The 27345-nt window shown below is 52.0% G+C and overlaps 8 protein-coding genes across 8 annotated transcripts; 6 read left to right on the top strand and 2 right to left on the bottom strand.

Annotated features, from left to right (window-relative positions):
* Positions 1-66: 66 nt before the first annotated feature.
* Positions 67-1803, top strand: BDZ83DRAFT_590739 (histidine acid phosphatase; the record flags this gene model as incomplete). The annotated part of the gene is made up of 4 exons (XM_060506362.1): positions 67-229; positions 295-428; positions 493-641; positions 699-1803. 4 exons carry the CDS (start codon positions 67-69, stop codon positions 1801-1803), a joined length of 1551 nt encoding a protein of 516 aa, XP_060359123.1.
* Positions 1804-4459: 2656 nt separating this feature from the next.
* On the top strand, positions 4460-5750 carry BDZ83DRAFT_639537 (uncharacterized protein). Its single transcript, XM_060509431.1, has 4 exons — positions 4460-4791; positions 4872-4993; positions 5075-5136; positions 5189-5750. Exons 1-4 carry the CDS (start codon positions 4591-4593, stop codon positions 5560-5562), a joined length of 759 nt encoding a protein of 252 aa, XP_060359122.1. The 5' UTR covers positions 4460-4590; the 3' UTR covers positions 5563-5750.
* A 98-nt stretch (positions 5751-5848) lies between these two features.
* On the top strand, positions 5849-7177 carry BDZ83DRAFT_639533 (uncharacterized protein). Its single transcript, XM_060509430.1, has 3 exons — positions 5849-6471; positions 6530-6956; positions 7007-7177. Exons 1-3 carry the CDS (start codon positions 6168-6170, stop codon positions 7050-7052), a joined length of 777 nt encoding a protein of 258 aa, XP_060359121.1. The 5' UTR covers positions 5849-6167; the 3' UTR covers positions 7053-7177.
* A 195-nt stretch (positions 7178-7372) lies between these two features.
* On the bottom strand, positions 7373-9646 carry BDZ83DRAFT_757286 (ubiquitin fusion degradation protein UFD1-domain-containing protein; the record flags this gene model as incomplete). The annotated part of the gene is made up of 2 exons (XM_060514873.1): positions 7373-8098; positions 8210-9646. The coding sequence occupies 2 exons, from the start codon at positions 9644-9646 to the stop codon at positions 7373-7375; spliced, it is 2163 nt and encodes a 720-aa protein (XP_060359120.1).
* Positions 9647-13536: 3890 nt separating this feature from the next.
* On the top strand, positions 13537-15022 carry BDZ83DRAFT_723842 (uncharacterized protein; the record flags this gene model as incomplete). Its single annotated transcript, XM_060512606.1, has 2 exons — positions 13537-13835; positions 13996-15022. 2 exons carry the CDS (start codon positions 13537-13539, stop codon positions 15020-15022), a joined length of 1326 nt encoding a protein of 441 aa, XP_060359119.1.
* Positions 15023-17530: 2508 nt separating this feature from the next.
* On the top strand, positions 17531-18291 carry BDZ83DRAFT_590740 (spherulin-1A; the record flags this gene model as incomplete). The annotated part of the gene is made up of 2 exons (XM_060506363.1): positions 17531-18008; positions 18059-18291. 2 exons carry the CDS (start codon positions 17531-17533, stop codon positions 18289-18291), a joined length of 711 nt encoding a protein of 236 aa, XP_060359118.1.
* Positions 18292-18627: 336 nt separating this feature from the next.
* BDZ83DRAFT_590705 (actin-like protein arp-6) lies at positions 18628-20031 on the bottom strand (the record flags this gene model as incomplete). Its single annotated transcript, XM_060506360.1, has 2 exons — positions 18628-19538; positions 19596-20031. 2 exons carry the CDS (start codon positions 20029-20031, stop codon positions 18628-18630), a joined length of 1347 nt encoding a protein of 448 aa, XP_060359117.1.
* Positions 20032-24455: 4424 nt separating this feature from the next.
* BDZ83DRAFT_590746 (uncharacterized protein) lies at positions 24456-27161 on the top strand (the record flags this gene model as incomplete). The annotated part of the gene is made up of 2 exons (XM_060506364.1): positions 24456-24854; positions 24918-27161. 2 exons carry the CDS (start codon positions 24456-24458, stop codon positions 27159-27161), a joined length of 2643 nt encoding a protein of 880 aa, XP_060359116.1.
* Positions 27162-27345: the final 184 nt, after the last annotated feature.

Here is a 27345-nt window from a genome sequence, read left to right as displayed (position 1 = left end):
ATATAACGAGGAATTGGCAGCTTATGTCGAATGCAAAGATCTCTTGTTGCACGGCACAGAAAAGGAATGACAATGGCACCCATCAAGCTTGGCTTGGTATGCCTCGCGGCAATCCTGGTTGAGGGAAGTTCGAGATTCCTTGCGCCAGTTCAAGACATCAATTTACCGGCCAGTGAATCCGCTGAGCACCCTCTTGAACACTTGGGCGCAAATGGCCCTTGGTTCGCAGGTACATCTATCCATTCGACCTTCGACTGGATCGTTCAGCGCCGCTTACCTTCGGTTGCTTGTTAGGGCCCAACGTCAACGAGATCTCATCCGAAATCCCGGAGAATTGTTTTGTTGACCAAGCGGCATATATCTCTCGGCATGGATCGAGATATCCAGATACTGGCGCTTACAATGGATGGGTCTCGATGCAGGAACGAGTCAGTAATGTCTTTGTCTGCCATCTAAAGCGTGTTGATTTGTAGCTGAAACTTTGTTGTGCAGTTTCAAGCTGGAAACTATACTGCCTCTGGCAGCTTGAGCTTTTTGCCGCGGTGGCAAACAGCGCTAGCCAATCCGTCTTCTCAAATTGCTAATTTGAGTCCAACGGGCTACAAAGAGGCTCATGATCTTGGATACACTTTGCGAACCAGGTGAGTTCTGCTCAATAGCATCCAAACCCAACAGAACATCTGTGCTAATCGTGTTAGATATCCGGGCCTATACACTGAAGGCGAAGACTTCGTGGTCTGGGCTAACAACTATTCTCGCGTCCTACAGACTGCCAAGTTGTTTGTTCGTGGTTTCTTGGGAACCAATGCCACCTTGCTCGGTGACATCGTTTCCGTGACATCTCGAGGCTTTGCCGCTGGCATTGGCGACTCATTGGCGCCTTCTGATATGTGCCCAGCTTTCAAGGATACGGAGGGAGGCGACTACGTGACTGCGTGGAACAACGTCTACATTCCTCCAATTCTAACCCGCCTGCAAGCACTCATCAATGGAAACCTCTCACTGACGCAAAGTGATGTGTCGCAAATACCCTATCTTTGTGGTTTTGAAAGTCAGATCACCGGCCGCCTCTCACCATGGTGTGATATCTTTTCGGACGAAGAATACCTCCAGTATGAGTACTTCCAAGACCTTCGCTACTACTACGGAGTCGGCCTTGGTACCGATGTGCCTCAGACCATGATGACCCCCTACCTAAACGCATTGATGGACATATTTGTTCAGGGGCCTTCGGTCACCGGCAAGCGCGAAGACGGGAGCACTTTCAATTTACCAAAGCTTCTCGTCTCCTTCCTCAACGATGGACAGCTCAATCAGTTAGTGGCCGCTTCAGGGGTATTTGATAAGCAGCAGCCTCTTTCAAGTACGCAAAAGGATGATGGCCGTCAATTCGTCAGTTCTCGCTTCACAACAATGCGGGGAACTATTGCATTTGAGAGATTGAACTGTGCCGGGGCTGGAAACGCTACACATGGCAACTTCACCAATGTTGCCCGCCGGAATCCAACGAACAGAAGATCAACCTGCACGCAGCCATCACCCCAAATCCAAGATAGCCGGAATACGACATATGTTCGCATTCGTCTAAATGATGCTGTCTACCCGATACCTACTTGCAACAGCGGTCCTGGTTCTTCTTGTCGGCTGGAGGATTACAAGCAATACGTTGCCACGAAGCTTGAGCAGCAGGGTAATTGGATTCAGAACTGCAACGTAACCACACCTGGAGCACCAACAAAGGTGAAAGGTGCAAGTTTCTACACCGACCTTAGCAGCCCTTGGTTGAGCCATGTCGCTCCTTAAGGACGAGATGATTAGGACCAAATCTGGACAAGCTTATTTCATTTCAATGTAATCAGGATATCTTCAATTCTTTGTATAATCAGATTATATCTCTACAAATTCAGCACAACTGTTCAGATGATTCACGGTCTCATGTCCTTATTGTCGACTGAAAGTATTTGACATCCTAAGCGTTTGGTGCTTGAGTTTCCGTGACCTAGGTACAAAAAGTAAATTGCATTTTGAGAACTGACGCTAGATAATGGACTTGAGAAATTATCGGTGCTGTGGTCATCATTTGTACAATATTCTTGCCATGGATGCTATCTTATCAACATGTCCTCCGCCCATCGAGCTTGACTTCAAGAGCGATGAAACTTTGGCTGCCCTCTCTCCATTAGTACTTTGATATGCATGATTTTGATCGTATAGAAAACGTTCCTCAACTGGCGTTATCTTGCCATCAACGAGACAACTTTGTACTAAGTCAGCATGCCGGCTCACACAAACATTGAGGTAACATTCAAGTCCTAGTCACCCACTTGTCGACAAGTCAACACGCCCTGGGCTCATAGCTTCCGACTGTTGAGGCTTCTCTCTTCAAGTCTTACCATGCTCCTGCCGCTTGTTGTCTTTCCGTGATATTTCGTTTCTGCCAGATGACTCCAACAAAGTTGCGAGGCAAAAGATCCCAACTCTCTATAGAGTGAAGACGGAAGTTCTGCTTTTATATGACCTCATACATACGATTCTCTCGACAAGCACGATTCAAGTAATTAGTGAGTAAAGTACCATGTCACGTTAGAGCGTTGGCAGTGCCTCTTTCTGTTACACTCGCATTCATCAATTGTCAGGCTTATCGCCTTCCTGACTCGTTTGAAATCGGTCTCAGCCGATAAAGATTGTAAACGCGGACGCTGATCCCAACGTCATCCCCACACCTTCTGAACTTTGACATAGGTAACGATCGCCTTGGGGTAGCGACAATGGATCTAGACTTCTGAACTGTGGGTCCAGGCTAACAATTGTGGCCAGTGAAGCATTTAAATTATAGAAATGGCGATAGTTGCGTTGCTACGGCCTTGTGATCATTTTCTCTGTCGTGATGATGCAACATTCAATGTAGTCTTCTCCGTTCGTGATTGCATCAGTCCTATGCTTCCCGAGTGAATTCTACACCTTCACTATTCACATACGTCAGGAACAGAGGAAGCCATGGGCAAACTTTATCCGAGTCACGTATACACACATTCAACCACGCAGAAACATTCATCGTGAGCGATTCTATTGGGCGCTACCTCACGTTTGATTCCGAGCTTCTGCTTGAAACCGAGACGCCGATGTGTTTGGACCAGGGACCGCTACGACTCGCACGTGGGTGATGTGCCGAGAGATTCCACGTTGACAAGGTATCAGAGTACTGGTGCTCGCTGTGAACTCAATCAACCACATCTTTAGCGCGCTTTTTTGTTAAAAGACAAAAGCTTCGTCTGAGTTACTTGGATAGAACTCTCTTCAAGAGCTAATACTGTTATTTGAGTTTGTGTCTGATGTTCCCCTCCCAGCGAAAAAGGCACTAGGTTCCCTTACATGCATGTTCCTGGAGAATAGTTGCTCAGACTCAATTCATATCCCGAAGATCAAAGGCCGCGATCAAGCAAAACCTACATAGCTTAAATACTCTCATCGTCAAATCACCTGATTCTGGTAGCAACCTTCATAGCCATCTTTTGGCTTTTACTCAATTCCGACGGTCAATGCATTGACGCAGACAGCCTGTTCGACTCAAATCATCCACGTGCGATAACCCACCCAACAAATAATGTCTTGGACATGGCTGAGCAACTGACTAGTTCAAGGCGGGATTAGGAAAACCTAATTTGTGATGTTGCGCGGGCCGAGCACTGCTCGTTGCAGCTCGACCCGCCCACTACCATGCATAAGTAACGTTGATAGCGCCATCTTATATCATTTACCTGTCATATGATGCATGGTAGACTTATGTCAAATTCTTGAGCCCTCTCACCTGCACTTTTGCTATCAGCGTGAGAACTTCATCTCATAGTCATTCTACACGCCTAGAATCATGGGCTGAGGCGCAGACTCTTTTATTTCTGCAGACGTAAAGTGTCACTTGTCACTATCTGCGAAGTACCGACCATCGTCACGAAGCTTTCGGAACCCTGAGGATTCGAGTTATTTGCGGCATATGTCGCGAATATCGTAGCCTTGTTGGCGGCTACAGGAGCGCATACCATGGCGGATCATATGGTAGAAGCGCTTGTTGGCTCGACGGTAGCTATGATATGTGTTACTACACTGGCTATCTCGATACGAATGGCCGTCAGAACAAGTCTGAGAACTTGCGGCCTCGATGACGGTATGTGACGTATGAGAGAGTGGAATTCGACCAAAATCATTGAGCCGTGTATAGTTCTCATTACCGCTAGCTGGGTACGCAAAAATCGTTCGACCAGACCTACCCTGCGCGGAGGAAAGTTGATAAATGTTTATTTACAGGTTTTCGCGATGGGCATGTTCACTGCGACCATGATCTGTGAGTTAACGCCTAACCATGACCTAGCAATTTACTTGACATGTGCGGCTGTCAGATGCTAACCAGCATGCGCAGCGGCTCATTCAGGATTTGGCAGACATCATCATGATATTAGTATTTCAGAATACGAGCAGTTCCTCAAAGTGATACATCATCTCTGCGGTCCTGAAGATAGTTCGTAGTAGCTGACTCGAAGAAAGTTGACTATCGCGACTTCGGCAACGTACAGCTACGGTCTGGCTCTCGCCAAAATGTCCTTCGCCGTTCTCTACATACGAATGCTACCAGATCGAAGACTCGTGGTGATGAATAGGGCCATAATTATCCTCCTTTGCTGTCAGGCCATCGAGGAGAGCCTCATCCCAATATTTCAATGTAAACCGATTGCGAAAGCCTGGACCGTAGGTCTGGAAGGGAGTTGCCTTGACCTCCCGGTTCTATGGTGGAGCGGCGTGAGTGATAAGCCTAGTCTCGACCCTGATGGCCGGCATTTGAGTGAACAAGATATCATGCTGACTGCTGAATATATTAGTTTGGATTCAATCTCTGCACCGACTTGATCTTATTCATACAGCCAGTTCCTACGTTATGGAAGTTGCAACTGCCGCTAGTGAAAAGACTTGGCCTCATCGCCATGTTGTCATTGGGTTTATTGTGAGTGCCACATGTATTCTTGAGCTTCGCTAGTTGCTTGAAGAGATTTGGACTCGCAAACATGTTCTGACCCATTTCCAGGGTTGTCGCTATTTCTGTGATTCGCATGCACTCCGTTACCGAGATGGGAATTGACGACACACGTGAGCAATCTACCTCTTGAAGACTAATCAACAAAGCTGAAACACATCAAAGATGATCTTGCAACCCCAATATTGTGGTCTGAAGCAGAGATCAGCACCTTGATCGTTTGTTCATGTGTGCCTTCCTTACGAAAGGTGGTCCAAAAGCTGCCATGCTCATATCAACCATTTGGTATAGCTAGCATCGACACGCCGCCACGGGCCATCGAAACCATTGGCCAAACGAGACGAGAACCACGACTCACATCGAAGTATGGCAGCGGTCATGAAAGATACTACTCTATCCGGTCAGGTTCTACAGACAGGACCCTGACGTATCCTTTGAGTGTATTGAGTCGGCCTATCAAAGCTTCGTCCGAGGCAAGAGAGGTACCGCAGGCGACGGCAATAGCATTGCCAATCTACGAGAACTGGAACTGGAGCTAGACTGCGACATGGAGCGCAGTGCGGGAGACACGGTTAACATACCCGAAGAGACATACTTTCCAATAGGAAATGGCAATGAAAAAGTGAGAGGCGACGGCACATAGACATAGAAATTATACCAAGAGATGAGTTATCACCGTGTCGGGTCCGATCCGAGTTCTTGCGTAGGTGTGAGAAGTGGAAGCCCGGACTGGGCTAGTGAACGGACCGTGCAGAAGAGTGATTCGGGAAATATGGGTCTTAACCGGTGGCCTTTTCCTGGCCACCGATAATCAATGACGTATAGAATTCCTCAACAGTAGCGGTAGTCGCACGTGGAATTATTAGAGAGTCCGCGTCATGAGCTTGTAACTTTCATAAATCGCCGGAACGTCGGAGGTCGGTAGTTTACAGTGCCCGAGCTCGAGGCTTTGTACCACCCAGCTACCACTGACGTACTTACGACTCCAATTGAAAACGTCATGGGGGGAGTCCATCCTTCCTCAACCCAATAAGACCACCTCCATGACCGCAACTTTGTGAGCTTCGCGAAGCAGGATTTTGTTTCTTCAAAAACTAACTATCCGAAATCTGCGAGTACAATATTGCTAGCCGAAATCCACATCATGGGCGTCTCTCTGTCTACTGCCAAATGGTTGGCTCCGCTATCCTTTGCCGTCGACTTTGCAGCTCAAAACTACGGCATGCTTAGCACCCCCAATATGAAGGATGTTCATGACGCCAACCTGTCATTTTGGTCGCCTCAGCCTTTCTTCATTGCTGGATTCTTCTTCCCTCAGCAGCTTTTCCAGCTTGCCTGGCTATATCGCCTGTATAAGGCAGACCCCAAAGTAGAGCCCATGGCCCCCGATGTAGGCACCATGATTGACTTCGCCCCCTTCTACGCTGTTGGGAACTTCTGTATTGCTAGTGAGTAGCAATCTTTATTTATCTGTGCCTTTCGAGTTGCGCTGACTGTTTTCAAAAGCATGGATGATCTTTTGGAACAGATCTGACCTGAAGGTTTCAAACATCTTTGTCGTCATTAATAGCCTTGCTCAACTGTACTTCATCTTCAATCGTCTTCCGCCCATGAACACAAAGTCTGTCAACTCGGTTCTTACCCACGTCGTTGCAAAAACCTTTGCTGGTATCGGCGTGTTAGACCTGCTACACAACGGCTCGGTTGCATACTATGTTCACCAGCAGCCAACTACCACTGTCAAGGTTCTCACCGGAGTCGGCTTCGGATTGTTGTCGAGCATCAGTGATTGGATCTTTGGAGGCTGTCTAGTTTACGACCTAATTGCGCTGTCAGTCGGTCAATCGGCCTACGGCAACGCCGGCTGGAGCAGGCTTCTCGGCATCTACGCCGGTGGAGCTGCAGCCATTGTTGGCGCGCGTAATCTCCTGAGGTAAGACCTTGATCAGAACCAGCAAAAGAGACTCTTGCTAACTTTGCAAGACCGCCATACGTTAGTCAATCTGCAGTCGGATACCAGCCTCTTTAGAGCGCTCGGTTGGACTCTTGGTTGTATCTGCAAGCCACCTCACAGGAGACTGGGATCGGATATGGAATTGTATTAATAGCACTAATGATTCTATAATATTATTATATTCCCTTTTGCGGCACAATTTTAATGTCTAATGTCAATCGAATTTAAATATTCATTTTGAGGCAATCATAACCATACTACCACCTTGTTCAACGCCAATAACTAAGTCCCACTTTTGCCTCTTCAATTCTATACGGTATCAACCGTGCTCTATACCTGCTAACGCCTCTGAATACGCCTCGATGTATCCTCAAAAATGCTGCTAGCCTTCTCAATCATCTCGTAGGCGCCCAATTGGACAGCCATTCTCGCGCTTTATCCAAATCTCCTGAGCCCGCTTCGCATGCCGCTATGCACCATTCAAAGTCCCATACGCCCTCACTCGCCAGCATTTCCGCTAATCTCCTCCGTCGTTGTGAAGCCTCATCGACGCAAAAGTGCATGGGCTCCTTCATCTCAGGAATGCTTTGCACGAGGGGTTTCACGAGCGGAAGAGCGGCCTGCGCGCTGCCACCCTTCGCATCAAGTCCACGATTTATCCTCCCTGACTTGCACCACTCGTTTCCACACCACTTTTTACCACAACCGGTCATCAGCTGGCTGAGATATCTTCTCTCGATACGTCGCCGGAGCGCTTTGCCTTCTGGGTCATGCATGCTGACGTAGAGGGGGCCGAAGCACAGCGAGCAGAGACCCAGATCGTTCCCGGGTCCCTGACCCATTGCTGTTCCGGCACCAACAGCTCCAGCAGATCCGACGCCATGTAGGGTGCGACCACAGTTTATGTTTCGGCAAATTTCGGGCTTTCTTCGAGAGATTTTGTCCAACTCGTGGTGCTTCATATGAGCTGACATATCTCGCATCCGTACGATCTTGTTACACAAGTGGCAGTCGGTGGTTCTCGCGCCGTCTGCTAGCTCATGCGCAGTCAAGCCGGACAAGATTGTTTCTGCCGACGGATTGAATGGATCCCCCTCTTGCGGTACCTCGAGGTGACAAAACTGGCAAAGAATGAGTTTGCCAGGGCAGACAGTTGTGCGATGTAACGCTAATTCCACCAAGGATGGGGCAGTGTATTCGCAGTTAAGACACTGCTGTTCAGCGTGACGTACGGCGTCATGTTTGGCCTTGCTCGCCGGTGAATCTCCAAAGGCATCGTCATGCTCGCAGTGCCAGTGACTTTCCCACTCTTCCGACCCCTTCTTAAAGACACGTTTGCACTTTGGACAGGCAACGTTATTCCGAAGGCAGAAGTTCTGATGCAAGACCAACGTCCGCTTCGGAATCCACTGAAGACAATTCTTACACTGATCTTCGTCTGAAGACCTAGAGTCCCGGTGTTCCGAGTCAAAAGGCACATCTTTTGATAGTTCCGCCGCCTCAGCCCTAGCCCTGAGTTGGAAGGTTGCTGGATTTGGGACTTGATGATTGCCTACCAGCGGGTAGTAATAGATGGATATAAGAAGCTGTTCAGCAGTCTCCATTTCGACATTCGTGGGCTGTATAGTAATGGACTTGATGCCGTCTTCAGCAGGATTGAAGCTGCCAAAGACATGCTCGGCGTCTCGTGGTCGTGCTCGCTGTCGTGCTGATCTCGGACTGACGAACAGGTCAATACGATCAGGGTGAGGGAGTTTGGAAAGCTCGATCGTCAAGGGCCGGATCCGGTCCCAAGATGGTAGTTCGTAATCGATGTATTCCCCCTGCAAAACCTGGCCGTTGATAGGCTTCCACACGTCGATCTCGCCTCCTATTGAGCTTCCATTGGAAGTACCAGGCTGGACTTTGGCCATGATCTGGCGCATAGTCTCGCGAGCCTGCTCCTCATTCAAAGCCTCAATATCCACTTCCAGATCCGTATCAACCACGCAAATGCCGTCACCTTCTGGCAAGAATTTGTCGACCAGGAACTTGAAGTCTTCGCCCTTGACGCCGCGCACAGATAAAACCGTTTCCTTTGTGAGTGTTGTGTAGCTTTCGCGTAGCTGGCGTTCGAGAAGTGACTTCCAGTCGTCGGGATCGTAGCCGGCTTCGAGTGGTCTGAGCCGGACGTAGGTGCCCTTGGGTAGTTGCTTGGCGTGGACCATCAACCGTGGTTCAGTATTGAGAACCATGCCAGATGTCGATTCAGATGGCTCTTTTGGGAGGGAATCGTCAAAAAAGTCAGTAGGGAGTAGCCCTAAAGCATCCATGAGATATGGGCCCAGCGCAATTTCCCCTTCCTCGGCCGAAAATTCGCGGATACCGGCGTATACAGTATTTCCGTTCTTTTGATTAACCAGCCGAAACATTAAAGGGTTCGGCAGTTGCTGGGAGGTTTCATGATAGAGGCTCTGCTGCTGCTGTCGCGCGTATGGATTGAAGGGATCGTAGGAAGTGAATGTCGAATTGGAGGGCGCGGGTGGTCTCGGGGACGCTGCAAGCAGTTGCTCGAGGGCGGACTGGGGAAGTAGGATCTTGTCACCGCGCAAGTCTCTCGAGGCAGATTTGATGGGAGGCACAACCGCAAATGGTGCAGACCACTTCAACTCGGGTTGTTCGTTCTCCATATTGGCGTGGCGGAGTCTCGTCCTAGTCAGAGTAGGGTGGTAAATCTTGAGTAAGGTATCGTAAGTCTCGTTGTTCGACGCGTCGGCCGTCGCTGAGGGTAAGGTGGGGTGGAGGGGTAACGACCACGTTATCTGCTCAAGGGACTGTTGATCGAGTTGCTGTATTTGGGCATGGCCGGCGGATTGAAGTCGAGGTGACCCAGGCCGTGAAAAGGCATCTGGGGAAGGTTTAGCAAGTAAATTCCAGGGTAGGGTTTGTGTTGTTATCTGGGAAGTCTCATGGCGACACTGTCGATGAATCAGCAAGCTGGTTGGGTTCTTCTAGATTCCACAGTAAATCAACAAGCTCCAGGTTGACTTGCTGACGACATGATGTGGGCCGCCTCTCGCAATGGACCTGGAAAGCCGAATGAGGTACCTAAGGTCCTCAGAGGTACATAGATCCGCGCCACATTTTCCTAATCCCATTCTGGTCAGCTCGCGCCTCAATTTCGTATCTGACTCTCCACCAACTTCCAACTAACTACCTACCAAAGTTCTACCTAGCTTAGGTAGGTACTGTGCTGCTTACCTAAGGTGGGCAGCATCGAAGTGAACAGTCGGATCCGGGACAGTTTGGCCGACCTCCGACCTACTTGGTAAGGTGGGACCCGAAACGAGAGAAATGCTTACTAAACACATTTCACGCTCAAGGCTCCAAGCCTCCAAGAGTCCAAATGGGAAGCTTCTCAGACCTTCTCAATTACAAAAGCGAGTCCATGGGCATTGGCACATTGCCGGTTCAATAATCTTCTGCGCACGCCCTTGACCAATACTCTACGCGCAACCAGAAAACCAAGACAAAACCAATACCACTCAACCAATGCTAAATAAAGCTGAATCATGATGTGCGTCTGCCAAGAAGCCTCATATCACAACTCGCCAAACACTTGAACCACTGAGCACTCAACCACTGCAACGCAACCTGTTACCTGAGTCCTTGACTCCTCATGCTGGCAGGTACTGGTGTCACTCATGCTTCTACTAGGTATTGGGGTTCCCCATTCACCAAAACCAGCAGAAACAAATGTGGCCAAAACTCCCGACTCCGCGACTCCGGACTGTCACTCCGTGCCCCCCGGAGCAGGGCTGGCTAGCTGATCAGCGCGCCGAAACAGTACCCAAAATAGGCATGGGAACCCCCTCTAGCCTACCACCTAATTACCTATGTACTGTCTTCCGTACGGAGTACACAATAGGTATGGATACTCGCGACTCGCAGCTCCCCGTGCTTCCCCAGCTTGCTCGACACTATCCAACGTCTTTGCAGCAATTCACAACTCCGTACCGAGCAATGAGGTAGACATGGGACCTCTCGAGGCAGAGGCACGGACAGGCGTACACGCACAGTCGCTCCGCTGCGAGTTGCAACTTCAGGATGAGGCAGCATGACCCGAGATACGCAAAGCGGGCATAATGAAATGAGCAGTTCGAGTCGAACCGGCCAAGGAACATCCCGCTGTGCTAGGGCGCCACCTTATCGGCGGTTGACAGCCAAAAGTCAAAGGCGGCACCACCAGAGCCTGAAGGAGTGTATTCCTCCTGTACGGACCATGTGTGGCCACCCGTGAGACTGCTAGAGGGAAACAATCCAACTGGCATCTGGTCATTACCCCACGAAACGCTTTCGTTGATAATGACTAGTGCAACCCGACGAAGCGGAGCTGCTGTACCATATGCAGCCTATGTGAGGTTGGAATACCTCGCGCCTTTGGTTCAGTGACCTTGGGGATGGGATCAAAGTTACCATTTCCGGCAAAGTCATCCCCAACCAAGCTTTCGTACTTGATTCGGCCAGGAACACCGAACAGCGAACCAGCAACAAGCTTGCGCTGCGGCAGTCGTGCTGTTGTGCAGATGGTGGTGGGCTTCAATAATCTAGGTACCTACCGAACCAGCCAGCCCAGCGATCCCCACTCAATCATGGCAGGTTTAAGCGGTTGGAGCGGCTAATTTGGTCATGTAACACTTTCAAGACATGCCCAGCTCGACAACCTTCATTGGAGCTTGGATTCCGCAGACCTCATTCTTGTGCGGGATGGAGCTTGACGGGGCGGGATGAGATGAGAGCGTCATCCTGATGAGGGAGTCAAGAAACTGCGCTTGTATCCGTACTTGACCGTACATAGTGATAGGATGATGCTCAGCGTGACCGGAGAGACCTGTTCTTGTCTCTCCATAGCCGTACGAATGTCGCGCAATCATTTAACAGATCCTCCCGGTTATCTCGGACGAGACAGAGCGGTTATGCGCATCTGGGCTCACTCAAGAGTCAAACCCCATCTAGTCTTGACAATCAAACATTGTTAGATCTGCAATCTCGGTTTTCGGTGTCTTGTTTTGATGGAAAAGATGTCAACACACCTGACCTAATGAAGCAATCATACTTTATTGTAGGTACGCCTCATCAACTCGTCTCATCTCATCGCACCTCACCAGAACTCAACAACACACCCTAACTCGGATCATCACCCCCAATCCTCCCCCACCCCCTTTCCACAACCCTTCGGGCCTTCGCCCAAGGTTCAGGCAGTTTCCATACACATCACCCCCCATTCAGTGCCTCACATTTCGGTCCGTACCTTATTAGCTTTCCTGACTCTACGTACACCCTCTCTCTCTCTTCCCAAGCTCCCGCTCAAAGTCAGCAAGGGCGCATAAACGCCTGCATGCTTGGCACGGAGTAGGGTACCGAGTAGCAAAATGCGACATACGGATACTTTGGAGAGATTCCCAACACCAATGTCAAGGTGCCAGCGCAGCGGACCTTCTTTGTTGCTCTGCAGTCGCCAAGACCGCACCAGGCGGCGGGTTGAAGCTCTTCCGTTTCAACCGCACTATTCTTTGCCCCCCGTCTGCCACAAATGGCTCCATTGACTGGACACGGCCGATCCTCTCTTTCAGGGTCCGACGGTCGACCCAACCGGGCCAACCCCAGATGGATGCTACACGGTTACACTACCACCCACGCTACCACCTTCTGCCGATAATACCTGCCCTGCAAGCTTCTGGGGAAGCCAAACGCGAGCAACAAGTGGATAGTGGGAGCACTTGTGACTCTTGCGTCTCTACCTGCCCTCCGCTATTCGCTTCGTGCCAGCCACTACGGTGCGAAGGCCCGGATGGGAGGGGGAGGGACGTGGGTAGGTAGCTATATCCTATGGGACGTGGATGATGGCACGGGGCGGGTGTGTGGGCAATCTGGACGACCGTCCACTTGGACCTTGGACCGGTCTAGCCTGCACAGCTCTAGCTTGCCCGTGCTGCATTTCTCGGCGTATCTTGTTGACTGTACGTACGCTGCGGTTGACCCCCAAGGTCCCTTGCTCGATGTACATCTATTACTTCCAAAGTTCCCTGTCTTGCCTTGCTTGACGGCGTGACGGGGTACCTCTTCACCGCAAAGCTAAGGATAGACTCCCACGTTTCTTGTCTTGCCCGGACACTACGTAGTCCACCGTCCTCTGTCTTGTACCAGTCAGGGCTCGATGCTGTAGATATTTAGACCGACACTTCGTCCGCCCCAAGTCGTCTCTGGTCTAGCAGTCTAGATCTCTACCTTACCAAGCCGAAAGCTCTTATCTTCCCATATAAACAGTGAGCATCATCAGTCTGACACCAGGTCCCGATTGCGATTGCGCTTACGACCGATTTCTGCCCGTCCTCCCTCGACGGCCATCCTTCTACCTACTTAGCTTTCTGACTCTCGGCCTCTCTTTTGCTGTCTTGCAACACCCTCACCACCTCTTAACCTCTAGACTGATCGCCGCAGACCCTCGAGGTTTACGGCCGTCGCGTAATACCTCGTCTCTGCTCCCACGTTTGCACCCTTCGCGCGCGTTCGCCGTAACATGCTCCAGGACGTCGAGGACGCCTACACGCTTTACCAGAATTCGGTCACCAATCTCCTCCATCTCCTGTCCAATCCTCTCATCCTCGCCCACACAGCTCCTCACCTCTCCGCTTATGATCGCCTGAGTCTTGCCTCCACGAGCCGAGCATTCCGAGAACTGATCAAACACACCTCTGGCGTATTCCGCCATCTTGATCTGACCCACGTACGCGCGGCGCAGTTTGAATTCGACGGCATTGATCGCGGTGGTGAAGTCTGGCGCAATGTCCAACTTGATGAGAATCTGACCGAAGATGAGTGCGTCCACTCTACCTTACTCCACTTCACCTCCTACCACCGTCGGTGACATTCTTCTCCCTAATACCCCCGGTCGCGGCCAGTTAGACGCGGTGGGGATGCCGGAGAGGGCCGACGGTGGTGTTGTAGAACGGCTCGACTAACGCGCCATTCTCACCAGTTTTTACTCCGGGCCGTTGAGAGGCATCTTCTCAGGCATCCGCCGACAGAACATCCTCCAAGATGTCCAGACGCTGATCCTAGACGGCTTGTCCGTAACGGCTGAGCTCTGCCACGAAATCATCTTCGACCCATCCTACAACGTCCGACTCTTGTCCATCCGCGGCGTCAAGAACCTGAACGAGCGCAAGCTATGCGCATCTCTTCAGTATGCCTGCAGACCATCGCGGCCAGAGGGAATGCCCCGGCTGAAGGGCCTCTACGTTTTCGGTGCCAAGGACACTCCGCTGCCCTCGTTAGCAGCACCCGGTGTACCCTCTGGCACCGCTTCGCACGCAGCGCAGATCAGCGCAGGGTGGAATGCCAAGTCGCAGCAGGCGTTGACATCATCGCTTCGAAGCGAGGAAGAGGACTGGTACCATAGGAAAGGCCGCATCATCGCACGTCCGCTGGTCGAGGAGTGGGCCAACACTCTGGTTGACTGCCACGGCATCATTGCCTTCGATGCAGTTGCTTGCGCCGGACCTCACCATATGAACTCGCCTGCTTACGGCAAGGTGAGAACCCCGGCCTCAGCCCGGCACTGGGCTGTGGCGACAGTCGCCCTAGGCGGTTGTGCTGGTTGTGGTGCTGCACCCGAAGGCATGTCAGTCCACAGCGGGACTCCGGCGGTTCAACGTCCTCTCCTGTCTCCTCCGCCTCTCCTGGCATCGTCAGCCAAGGCCGCAACGGCACCGCAGCTCTGCACCGGATCGGAAACGTCCTTCGTCGCTCGATGCATCGACTGCCTGCGAGAGAGATACTGCGCGGGCTGCAACAAGTGGTGGTGCGAGGAATGCTACCAGACACCCGGCACCGTGACCGAGCTGGCCGACACCGATGTGATCGTTGTCGATGCCGAGGGCGGTGCTTGGGTCCAGCACCAAGAGCACGAGAGCCAGCCCAAGATCAAGGTACGAAATGGCGCCTGCTTCCCAGACTGCACCATGGGCGAGGTCATTGATGCGCAGAGGGTGTTGCTGGGCTGAGTCGGACGTCCTTTTGCCGTCTGGCCCGGCCTGTTCCAAAGTGTATGCCACAATGCTATTCGTCGTCCTCCCCTTCTTCGTCCCCCTTGACTTTCCGTAATCTAGCGAAGAGTATGCCTCACGATCGGGAACCCGATGATGCTAACACAGGTCACCAACCTTAGGCTCGTATCACAAAAAGCTGCTGGGAATGCGGTAGCAATGTAAGAGGCGATTCTAGACCCAAGTTCTTCTTCGACGAGACCCAAGCTGATGACAAGAAAACAGTGTTCCGACTGCATTGATCGTACACAGAGGCTCTGTAGAGGCTGCTGCGGTGGCTACTGCTTGGTTCACAACGAGGGGTCAACCTCAACTTTCGTAAGACCGCTTCTGACGAACGGGATCTCTTGTGCCTTGGCTAACGTTCACAGTGTGACTGTCCGATCCCCGCAGCCTCGTTGACGCGTTCAGATCGCTAACTCTTTCCGTAGGGTGTTCGAGCCGTGGTCGCTTCTTGCGACACCTTTAAGGGGGGTGTCATCCGGGCGAAACGACAGACGCCGATCGCCGGTCAGTCACCGCAACCCACGGGGTTTGAGTTGAGACCAACCGAAGCTGAAGTCTAGTGGCAGTTTTGGGATTGAAAAATTCCAGGACGTTCCTCATACTTCCACCTTCAGGCGCGGCAAAGCGGCGCTCCCAAGTCCTTCTTGTCAGCTTTGCATCTCGATTTACAGCCTGTCTCGCAAGTCCAACTTGTGTACTGTTTGATTTTTTGCATGGGCTACATTTGGAGAGCCGGCGAGCTCTCGCCACGTCACCGAGCGCTTTCATCGTTTGTGAGATACCCTTGAAGCAAAGCGTTTGAGGCGTTGATTGCCAATGGTTTAGTGGTATTAGATGACCTTTGACCTCAATCCCAACTCTTTTACAACCACTTTCTATGTCCCGTTTCTAGCCAGATTGTGTTGTAATGGTGACACTTCTGCAGGTGACTTCCATAGGCAGTTGTTCGGATTTGACTGCCATCCCCGTTCATAGGAGAGACTGTCCCCATTAGTGTGTCCTCGCTAGTTAGCCTCTTTCCTCGGGCTTTAGTGAGTCTCAGTCGTCGTCTCCTCAATTCATTCTCCTGCTGATTCAAGTCAAATCAAGTTCCGTGACCGTCAACGATATATCGCGTCAGGAAGGAAGACATTGTTCGGTAAGGAGATGGTAGAGATGCTTCCACTACAGTGTGATGTCACCCAGCTGATCAATCTGATCTTTTCCGGAAATAGACAGTCTGTTTCACGGGCATTTGGCATGACAGTTTGCCTCAAACTTCAGTCGTCGTCACGAGCCACAAACCTCGGGCCATCCGTGAATGCTTCCATCTTAGTTTAGTGAAAGTATACAAGTCCCCTAGTGTGATGCTGAGCACCTACCATATGCCTGGATTGATAGCTTCAAGGTATGCTCCGACATAGGCCGTCACATCGACTATGAGGCTCTCGAGGAGCCACACTTTACTGCGCCCACAGGTCAAGACCCTTCTCTCCGTATCACCCGATGGAATGAGATAGTATAGTGACCAAGTGGAAGGATAGAGCTATACGGTATTGTAGGAGCAGGGCCTTATAGAGTAGCTTGTGATAACGTGGGGGAAATCTTGCTGCACGAGATAGAAAAGCTGCGGAGTGACGGTATCACGAGCTTACTTGGACAAAAACAACAGTGCTTCGCTTCCTCTCCGCTCTTTCTCTGGCGTAATTTTATCATCTGGGACGATCCTGTGGACACTTCTAGTCACACGCCAAGTTGAGACTTTTTGTTCATAGCACGCACACCTTCAATGATGACATGAATACGTAGGCAAGCAAGAATATAGGGACGATTGGAAGCTCTCGACAAAAATGGGACTGTCATTAGTCCTTGTATTGATACGCCAGCCCGAGGAGATCCTTTCTTCGAGTGCCCGTTGTAGCCAGAGTCACCGTCTCCGTCCTGACCGGTTGAACAGCTTGGCCCTGACTGTCACTGGTGCAAGCATACCAGCTGTGAGAGGACGTGGCAAGTCGCACCGTCTCCTAGCACAAGATATTCAGGTTTCTGTGCTTTCTCAGGGTCCTCCTATTCTCGAGACCCTGCCTCGTCTCCCACCATTCTCAGGTTAGACGACATGGAGGTCATTGTCGATCGTGCGCTGCGTGGGGAGGAATTCGTGATCGCAAACCTAGAGTAACGGCATTGGCCTCGAGAAAGTGAGATGAGATCCCAGTAGATGGCTTTCTGTGCCCTTTTACTATGTCCTATTGGCCTACACTTCAAACGGAGACTACTCCGTTGCCATGGCACTCCCTGAAGTCTCGTGGTGACCTCCAAGGATCTAGGCGTCCTACCTGGCCACTGAAATGAGCCTCACGAGCCAGTATAAGTTCGCTTTATCCCGGTTCGCCGGAGGGAGGACGATCGATCTCGAAACGGCATCTTCAAGACAGACTTGGACGCCTTCTGGACGCCTCAACCTTATCCACCTCGTCCAACATGGCCGTTTCCGCCCCGTCGCCAACCCGGCTTTCCTCCCTCTTGTTACTGTGTCTATTTGCCGCCTTCATTTACGCCACAGACAACACACTGTACCCAGATCTTGTTCGATCGCTGAGGACAAGTCCATCAGAACTTGATAAGCTTGATATTTTACCCGAAGATAAAGACTGGACGTTCAACTACTTCGCCCACGAATACCACACCAACAGCCCCGGGGGCGTCGTCAACGCCAATGCCGTGACTTTCCCAGCAACTGTTGGCAATGGCTTGACCATGGCTTGGATCAGTCTCGGTCCCTGCGCTATGCTGCCGCCGCATTACCACGCTCGTGCTTCCAACTACGTGGTTTCCGTCGAGGGGACTACCGAGACTTACATGACGCTGGAGAATGGGGCTCGGGTGGTGAAGACAACTTTGGCGCCCGGGATGATGACAATCTTTCCCCAAGGTAGTCTGCACACGATGCAAAACACAGGTGAGTTTCATTACAAGCCTCCATATCTTGTTCCATGCTCACCACTCTAGGTTGCGATAATGCTACTCTGATTTCGGCTCTGAGCTCAGAAGACGCCGGCACCCATAATGTGGCCAATGGTCTCTTCGATCTTCCTCCAAGTGTAGTGGCAGCAGCGTTTGGAGGAAACCCGCTGTCAGCAAAGTTTGCACAGCTACGACGAGACATCCCGGCTGTCGGGACTGGTGCTGCGGTTGGCACCGCAGAATGCCTGGAACGGTGCGAAGCTATTGGCTCGAAGTAGGTTGTCTATAGTATGCCCACAGCCGTACCGACATGGACAAAAGGCATGGTCGATACTAATGGCTGTAAAGACATGACATATCGTCGGGGACGAGAATCCTTGTTCGGCCAAAACGTATCGACGAAAGCTCGAAACATAAATACCCGTGGCAGATGGCATCGTGGAGCGATCTGTCTGAAATACTCAAGAAATATTCGACTGTTCTGAGGCCGGGATGGAGTCTGCTTTTGTTTCCATAGACTTGCGATGTACACCCACAGGGCATACAGGGATGTGATGATTCTAGGGCTGTTTGATTGACCAACCGCTCTGGTTGGTGCTTGGAATAGTGATAATTCAGACACTCGTGTTTCCACAGCCGAATTTGCGAGCAACCCATGCGCCGCCGTACTCTTCATACTCTTGTTTAGTGGCAGACAGCTTGTGAATATCGGAGTGGTTGGCCAGTTTGGCACCGCCATGCCAGGTGCTCGTGATAGGGTCGACGGGATGCGCTACCCTCACAATACAGGCATCAGGAACTCTCTTGACAAGCTCCTTCTCTAGCCGCTGGATAAAGCCAGGAAACAAGGCGTTGCCGCCAACGACAACGATGTTAGCCAAGAGCCCCGGCCAAAGTCCAATTGGCAATTCGGAAAGGGACTGCATGATGACGTCCGCGAGGCCGGGTTGTCGGAGTCCAATATCAGAAGGCTGAAAGAGTAGTTCGGGAACTGAAAAGCGTTCGTTTCGAAGCGTGAGTATGTCTTCGTCGTTGTCAGCAGCGCGTGCTGCCATCTTTCTTGCTTTTGTGTGCATAGCAGGGTCGTAGTCTCGGACGACGCCCTTCGTCTTGGTGTGGAAGTCAGGCAGTATGTAGTCTTTGGCAATGCCGGCTCCTGTCACGTATGGTTCCCTCTTCTCGCCCCTCGTGCCCTTCCATGTCTTCTCGAGGTCGCCATTGAAGTCGAGCGAGACATAGCTTGCCTGTTCCTTGATCTCGTTGACGATGTACGTGTCGTTTCGCATGTCGTAGTATCGCAGAGAGAGTAAACGCGTCAGATAATTTGTCATGAGCTTCCCACCGACGTCCAGTCTTCGAACGGCGGAGTGCAGGGGCTTGCCGTTAAGAAGAGGCATGACGATAGTATTAGAGTAACCAGAGTCGATGAGCAGCACAGCTTCGGCCGGAATTTGGGGCACCGAATTCGGGTCTCGGGGGGTCTGAAGGATACCTTGGATATCGTGGTACGTATTGAAGGAGGCGCCTGGGAAGACAAAGGTCAGCTAAGTCAACGAGACGTGCAAGAGGCTAAGCCACATACCAATGCCACGATAATAACTGGCAAACTGATATTCCTCAAATATTATCTGATCACAATTGGCCTGTAGAATAGGCAACGAATTGGGTTGTTCTGCAAGGAGCAGTCTAGTCTCGGAAGGATCGCACTTTTGCGGCGCCTTGTCGTCGAAGAACTCGTGGTCCCAAATCTCCTTTTGAGCTTCCCAATTGACAATGTACCCCTTTTCTACCGGTCGCCGGAATTGGATTTCGCCAAAATCATGGCATTTTTCGAGGTCGGATGCGACGTAGACCTTTCTCGCCCTGTCTCTTGCGATGCAGTTTGGTATTACTCGGGGCTCGTCGGTGTGGTCGTCGGAAACGAAGCCTGCTTTGATGGTCGACGCGCCATTATCGAGAACTAGCGTTCGCGACGGAGGCACAGGGCCCGAAGACTTGGTGTTGCGGCCACCAGCCATGGGAATGACTTGCACTAGAGCCAGTACGTCGCAACGGAAAAAGATTGACGAAATCGTGAAATTTTGCGCTGGGAAATTCCAGGCACTGGAGCTTGGACTTCTTCCCGCCCGCCTATTGGACCTAGACTTCCTCAGTCGGTGGTCGGCTTCCTCATCGCCGACACTGCTGACGTAATGGAACGAAGCCAAACCAGTGACATGGACAGGATGCGACTCCCACTCTGCCAAGAGCTTGCAGCCGTTGAGTCTCTCGCGATCTTCTTATGGCCTAAACCAATTATCCTGTAACATCATAAACCCAGCTTAAGCTGAGAAAAGTATTCCTTCGGTGTGCGCTTACGAGATATATCCTGGGCCCCGTATGACACTGTCCCTCCATGCATGACTGGTACTCGCGGCATGGATACATTTAGTCTTACTCACTTGCTCACTTGAAGTTATGAGTTGATGTGGCAGCGATATGGCTGCTATATCTTCTCCGCCATGTCTGATCTCACTTCAACGTATGCGAGGCTTTGAAAACCTCCATATTTGACTTCTCTGCTGGATTCAACTTCCTCTCGTTTCGCGCATGGCATCCCAGGCTAGTCTCGACCATCCAATAGGTCGAGATTGCGTGACTAGGACACTGTTGCGGTAAGTAGACCACCATTGCAAATGCGAGAATGGCATCAATGAGACCATGTTGGCGGCTGAAGCGCCAGCTATTGTGCGACGTGGGGTGCAGTTGGCGTTTTGATGTAGGTGCTCACCGCCGCCAACATGGTGGGATGGGTGTCTCAGAGAATCACGCGACAGTGTCATGGCATTGGTTACAGAGATAAGGCGGCAGGCGGCCGGGGCTTTTGGAGATGTAGAGGGTGCCTCCATGGCGCGAGCTCATGAGGCACCCCACGGAACGAAGCCGTTTTCACAGCGCGTGTCTGTCTCGGACTCTTGCGTCGAGTCAATCCGCTAGACACCGCCACAGGCAAGCCTACGCAGGAAAGAGAACAAACTGTTCAGATATCGTGTGTATGTTGCAATTTGTACATCATGTTTTGCAGTGTCTAGCCCAGGCAGCAAATGCAAACTACCTTTGGGTCCCTTTGTTAGCCATATTTAGAGTGCATGCAGGGAAACAAACCCGGGCTGAGACGTGCCGTGTAATCCAACCACCCTAGCACTCCTCCTGTAGGTAGCTGACATGGTTGAAGGCTCGCGAGCATGAATGATGAAAGACGATTGTCTGGAGAGGATCCGTTGTTGAGGCGCATTGCATGGCGGTAGCGATTGACACGTGGAGCAGCATAGGCATAGGGTAGATGCGAAGGCGGGCTCGATCTTTGGTAGTACTACCATAGAGTCTTGACTAAGGCAATAGTGGAGAGCGGTACGAATACATTGGGCGCAACAGGCGCTCAAGCCCGTGAGGCATCATAGCTTTGCAGGACGGGGTGTTGCGAGATGTCGTGCGCATGAAGCTCTAGGCGCAGAATTCATGGATACAGGTGGGAGCTGTCCGTCGGGAGCTTTGGGAGGCACTTGCCGCGTTGGGTCGGAACCAGGAAGCATTAGACGGCAAGGGGTGCCGCGGGGGTCATGGTGGATTGGATGAGACGTGAGACATATCAACGATGAGTTGTTCAAGTGCCGGGTTGGAGGCTGAATAGGGGGCACAAAAAAGTTCATGACCAAAATCTTTCATGGTGTTGATGGACGTCAAAAGGGAGGGACATGAAGTAACGACATACCTAATCGAATGACACCCAGCAATAACACCAGTGACAGTGAGTAAATGGCAGTGACTGGTTGCGGAAAGACCGGAAGCAGGGTTTTCAGCTCTCACCTCATCAATCTCTCATCAAACCGACCCCTCTTGATGGATGGATAGGCGGGCTTAGCTAATAAGGTTGAGGAGGGGCTCCAAGTGGTGAATACGTCCAAGTCTCCAAGCGAACGGGTCTGGACAAGCTGTTTTTTTTTTTTAACCTTGAGGTAATTTCATTCCGATGAGAGAGGCATAATTAACGAGTGAAGATTTGATACATGCTAGCACTGTGAGTGTCCCAAGCCAGGACGGGAGTGAGAGTAAAAGCAAGACTGTTATTCCCTAGAGACCTACCTAGGTGAGGTACCTAGCAGGCCTCAAGGCTCAAGCGCATTTTGGAAGTCGGGGAAAGGAGGGGTCTTGCCGATGGTGTGTTCCTTACCACGCACCTAGGTAAGGTAGGCTGCAGATGGGCTCCACCTTCCTCGACAGCCTCTAGCCCTTCCGTGCTCCAAAGTCTCCAGCTCCTTCCTCTCGTTTATTGGCATCAAGAAAACATGAGAAGGCGCCGTGGACCGTAGTGACTTCCACTGGGGTTCAAGGAAAGAGGTTGTCGAGACTCGGCGGGCACTTCTCATGAGTTGTTACGGATCCAGTAAGAGGAAAGCACAGGAGTCTCTTTCCCCTAAGGGTTTGCACCCTACCTTAGGTACTCCGTACCCGAGGGAAGGAAAGACGAGTCCACTTTCATTCATCTCCTGCCTTGCAGGTTGGGAGTGCCTTCCAGGTCTCAAGAGTGTAGATCTGAGGCCAAGAAGCAGGCCGGGCCGGTGCAGCCAGCGATTTCGGTCCAGACTTCATCCATCTCACCCACCTCAGCAAAACGCCCCCAAAGGTAAGGTGAGGTCTCAAGTACCTTACCCAACGGATAACTACCACAATAAATCCTCTTGCAAAAGGTACAATGCCTAGACGCCCAAATAACCGGCCGATCGAGGTACCCTCCCTTCTTCCTGTAACTTAACCGCCTGACGCTTCTACCCATTGGAAATAATCCAAGGTACCTAATCTCGCGCCGCACACCCGCCTACCTACTGTACCTTACCTTACCGGCCTCTCCACTGGGATCCGATGTCCCTCTTTTGGACCCTGTCTGCCTTGATTCTCGGCCTCTTACACGCACCTTACCTCACTTGCACAATTTTGCTCTCCTTTTCCACTTTCTCCAGTTCTCCCTCTTTTTTCTTTCCGTTTTGACAGCTCGAGTATGGATACAACGCCAGACGTCACATCTCCCTTGGCGACACCAGTGACAGCTAGGTACCTTACGTGCTTACCATGGACCTCACCACGCTCACCTACGTGCCTAGGTACGTACCCAAGGTACTTACCTTACCTTAAGGTAAAACGGAAGTCAGCCAATATGGAAGGCACCATCCAAGTAGGTATCCAGGTACCGGTATACTGGTAGAATGAGCAGCATCAATCGGCCTTTCTTCTTCATCTGTCATCCAGCTCGAAATGTTTTACTTTTTTATAAATCAAATATTATCATGAGCAGTCCTACAGCATAGAGGTCACTTGACTTTCATTGTCTCCCGTCGCTACCAACCTACAAGGTAGTAGTACGGCACCTTACCTACACCTTGCTGAAGTACCTTTTCTCCTTACGAATACCTTAAGGTACCGTAGGTAGGTACCTACCTTGCCTGGATCATTGGGAACCTTGCTCTCCACTGCACCCGACAACCGTAACCGCGCCCCCCGGCCCTCCGCGCCCGACAACTTTCCCACCTTCCCTTAAGCATTTGTTGCTCGTCCCTCCAACGACCACCTCACACTCTCATCTCTTTTGCTTTTGCATCTCCCCATCTGCCATCTTGGCAATACTTTCACTCATCCCTCTTATCCTTCCACCGGCCTGACTTAAGGTAGAGTCGCTCTGCGTCCTCTTGCGAAGCCCGTCTCCATACGCCTGGAAACCTTCACATCGTGGCCCGCCCAGCATCCACTGCCCAGTGCCCAGCGCCCAGCCACGCACGTACGACATCCACGTCGTCAGAAGCTTCCCCGACCCGACACGCCCGTCCGGTCCCAGATCCCCAAACCCAGCACCACCACCACTACCTACCACCCAAACACAACATCCGCTGACTGCGACCCCTGGACCGTCACCCTGCACTGCCAACACCATCCGTCCATCATCACCATCCCCGATATCACCGCCCGCCATCAAACCATCGCGCCCATCCGCATAGGTACATCCTACTACCTCTTATTCGCCTCCGACGATCAATAACATCACCTGCCTCCCCTCACCATTCTCGACAATGCTTGCAGCTCTCTGCCACTTCGTCTGAAGGATGCGTTGTTGACTACACTGGTTCATCCCCAATCATATTGCGGCGGCATCTGATCCAGCACCGACAACACTGCGACCATACGTCGACTACAACTACAACAACACTCTCTACCGGACTAATCTTGGCCGGACTACCTCTCACTGCATAGTCTACTGCCGTGGCTGACTCTGGTCCACCGCATTTGTACTTGCAATCGTTATTCTGATTGAAACGGGCCATAGATCACCCGCCGTCGCTCTGTCCACTTTGAGAGAGCCCACACTCGACGAACCCTCAAGCAACACGGCCCGGCCACACTCTCCGTAGCCAATATGGGCAACAACAGCACTAAAGAATCTCGTCCGATTGACCCGGCGACCGACTATAGGCAAAGCCAGGCCGCCTACCTCAACCACTCCACCTCCAGAGAAGCCGCAAACGATCATGCCAGCTCACGAAGGCAAAGCCGCTTTAGTAGAGCCGACCTAAATCTCCTTGGTCTGGGAGCCGCCGGATCTTCAAGTGCTGCAGGCAGAGAAGATGCGCCGTACGAGCGGAGGGAGACGAGGCAGGAACGGGAAGCCCGGCGACTTGAAAGGGACCGCGTCGCGAGAGAAAAGGAACGTGAGCGGAGTCTGAAGGAGGAGCACATCGATGGAGGATACCTTGTGACTCTTGGTACATACACTGGTCCCGAAGACTTTAGCAAGTCCGTCGTGCGGCAATTACAGGTAAGATGGTTTCCGAATATTCTCATGCTTTGGTCGCAAAGGCTAACAGTTCTGGCCCCGCAGATTGAAAGACGGCTTGCACCATTCTGGAGAGGTCTTAATGACTACTCCGACAACTGGACTGAATATCAGCTCATCTGCGCTGGCCGCGGCCTTCCTATCCCGGCTGCCGATGAACAACCTCCACCCGAGTTCATTCCCCAGTCCAACACGCCCGCCTTTCCCACGGAATCATCCCAGAACCTTGCCAACCTCACTGTTCCAATGGGCCCGAGATCTTTGTCAGTAGGATCGGATCGTAGTAGCTCGATGCCGGGCTCTGGAATATCGTCGCCCAACGCAGCCCAGCAGCGGAGTAGCTCACCTTTCAAGCCTCGGGCAAAAGCTCTTGCAGCAGCCTTGAGTGGGGGGTCACGCAGCAACTCGTCAAACGACGTCGCGCCCCGTGAGATCAAGTTGCCCAACGACCCCTTGGTCAACGGACAGCCATTAGAGGTTTTCCTGTACAAGGATGCTACCGAATGTCCTATTTGTTTCCTAACCTATCCCCCCTACCTGAATCGCACCCGTTGCTGCGATCAGCCCATCTGTAGCGAATGTTTCGTGCAGATCAAGCGCGCCGATCCGCACCATCCCGAGCATCATGGCGAACCGACCGAGCAGCCAGCGAATCCGACCAACCCGGAAGAAGCTCCAGAAATGCTAATATCCGAGCCCGCGCAGTGCCCATACTGCCAGCAGACCGAATTCGGCGTGACCTATGACGCCCCCCCTTTCCGACGAGGTCTATCTTATGCCATTGGATACCCGTCACAAAATACCGCCATGTCGTCTCAGAGCTCTTTGAACTCCACTTTGTCGCCTACCTCTCCAACCTCTGGGAGGCGGCGTGCTCAGAGCTTGTCCGCCAACGCCCCGAATGTTGTCACTACTGATCGGGTTCGACCGGATTGGTCGACCAAACTCGCAGCGCAACGAGCCCACCAAGCACGCAGAGCTGCAGCGGCAACTGCTTTGCACACCGCGGCCTTCCTCATGGGGAACAACGAACAGCAGCGCGGCTTCGCCTTCACGCGGCCCGGGCGTTTCAGTCGGAGAAACACTGGGAGTCGCACCCCCTCTGGACCTTCCAACCAGCAGCCGGAAGAGAGCCCTCATCGCAACCCCGAGGGTGAAGCTGTCCCAGCTGGACCTGAGCCTGGACCACGAAGCTCCTCTGGGCGCGGAGCTCTGAACAATAGGAGAAGTCGCATGGAGGAGCTGGAAGATATGATGTTTATGGAAGCCGTCCGTCTTTCTCTCGCCGCCGAGGAGGAGCGAAAACGTAAACAAGAAAAGGCGGAGCGAAAGGAGGCCAAAAAGAGGGACAAGGAAGAGCGTAAAGCCCTCAAGAAGCAGGACCGGCAGAGCGTCTATGGGCCTGGTCAAAGCTCTGCTAGTGGTAGCAGCCTCTCCCTTGGCCTTGGACGACGCAGAGGAAATAGCACAACCAGCAACTTGCGTGTAGAGGCCACGCTTCAGGGGGCGCAGACGACCTCCGCAGGGCCCAGCGCCGAGACTTCTCCGGTGGCTTCCTCAACACCGGTTGGCAGTACCCTTGCTCTCACCTCGGCACCCAGCTCGGCACCAAGTTCGAAAGGCAAAGCTGTAGAACGTCCGGCAGTTGAGACGCAGTCATCCGAGAGCAGCTTCCAGAGCACCTCTACTACGCCCTCATTACCGATCCCGACGACTAGCCGCGGGCCTTCTCACTTGAGGCAGATGAGCAATGCATCTTCCATCTCATCGTCTCTGGCTGATAGTGCAGCTGGCAGCTTCAGCAACCAGGCGTACCTGGATCCTCGAGCCAGCGAGCTAAGCGTTGGCAATAGAAGCGAAGAAGGTGACCGAGACAACACGGAGCCAATGTTTAACTTCCGGAGCCTGGCAGAAATGGTGGGCGTTGACATTGAAAATGGCGAGGCCAACCAGGACCAGGACATTGCCTCGGGCGAGGGCCGGACTGTCACTGCGAGCAAGAAGGCAGAAGCGGAAGACGAACCAGAGGCGGAGCACATGGAAGATGTACACAGTGAGGAGCCTGTGCAGACAAACGCCGGCACATTGAAGCCACCGCCAACGATTCCCGAAGAGCCTGTCGACGGCGCCAGCACAGGCGACGTGTCTCCTTTGCTTGGCAGTGGAGCATTGACACCGGAAGTCACAATAACACCCGAGACACCGGCTCCTATCTCGAATGAGGCTGCTGAGTCGAAGAGACTGGGCCACGAGAACATTGTGGAGAGTTCGACTGGAGTAACGCAGTAATCGGAGTGCGGATCCACAGGGATGACGACGGCATGATTGCAAAATATGATGATGCCAAATTTGACGGCAATGGCTACATGGGAGGAAGAGTTTTGCATATACTCTGGGGGTTGGGAAATCCGAGAAACTCAAGGCGTTCAGCGTGAACTTTGGGGAGGAGGCCATTAGACGTGATTCTTTTTTT

The sequence above is a fragment of the Colletotrichum acutatum genome, assembly GCF_030867785.1.
Source record: "Colletotrichum acutatum strain CBS 112980 chromosome Unknown BDZ83scaffold_158, whole genome shotgun sequence".
Classification (NCBI taxonomy): Eukaryota; Fungi; Ascomycota; class Sordariomycetes; order Glomerellales; family Glomerellaceae; genus Colletotrichum; species Colletotrichum acutatum.
The sequence above is the reverse complement of the archived record's forward strand: the minus strand, read 5'-3'. Positions and strand labels throughout refer to the sequence as shown.

What these genes read in the sequence shown, in the direction of transcription:
- BDZ83DRAFT_639537 (XM_060509431.1), top strand. Translation starts at nt 4,591, where the DNA reads ATGTCCTTCGCCGTTCTCTACATACGAATGCTACCAGATCGAAGACTC. An exon ending in CGGTTCTATGGTGGAGCGGC is followed by an intron (nt 4,792 to 4,871) that starts GTGAGTGATAAG and finishes TGAATATATTAG; the next exon opens with TTTGGATTCAATCTCTGCAC. An exon ending in ATGTTGTCATTGGGTTTATT is followed by an intron (nt 4,994 to 5,074) that starts GTGAGTGCCACA and finishes ACCCATTTCCAG; the next exon opens with GGTTGTCGCTATTTCTGTGA.
- BDZ83DRAFT_639533 (XM_060509430.1), top strand. Translation starts at nt 6,168, where the DNA reads ATGGGCGTCTCTCTGTCTACTGCCAAATGGTTGGCTCCGCTATCCTTT. An exon ending in TGGGAACTTCTGTATTGCTA is followed by an intron (nt 6,472 to 6,529) that starts GTGAGTAGCAAT and finishes TGTTTTCAAAAG; the next exon opens with CATGGATGATCTTTTGGAAC. An exon ending in GGCGCGCGTAATCTCCTGAG is followed by an intron (nt 6,957 to 7,006) that starts GTAAGACCTTGA and finishes TAACTTTGCAAG; the next exon opens with ACCGCCATACGTTAGTCAAT.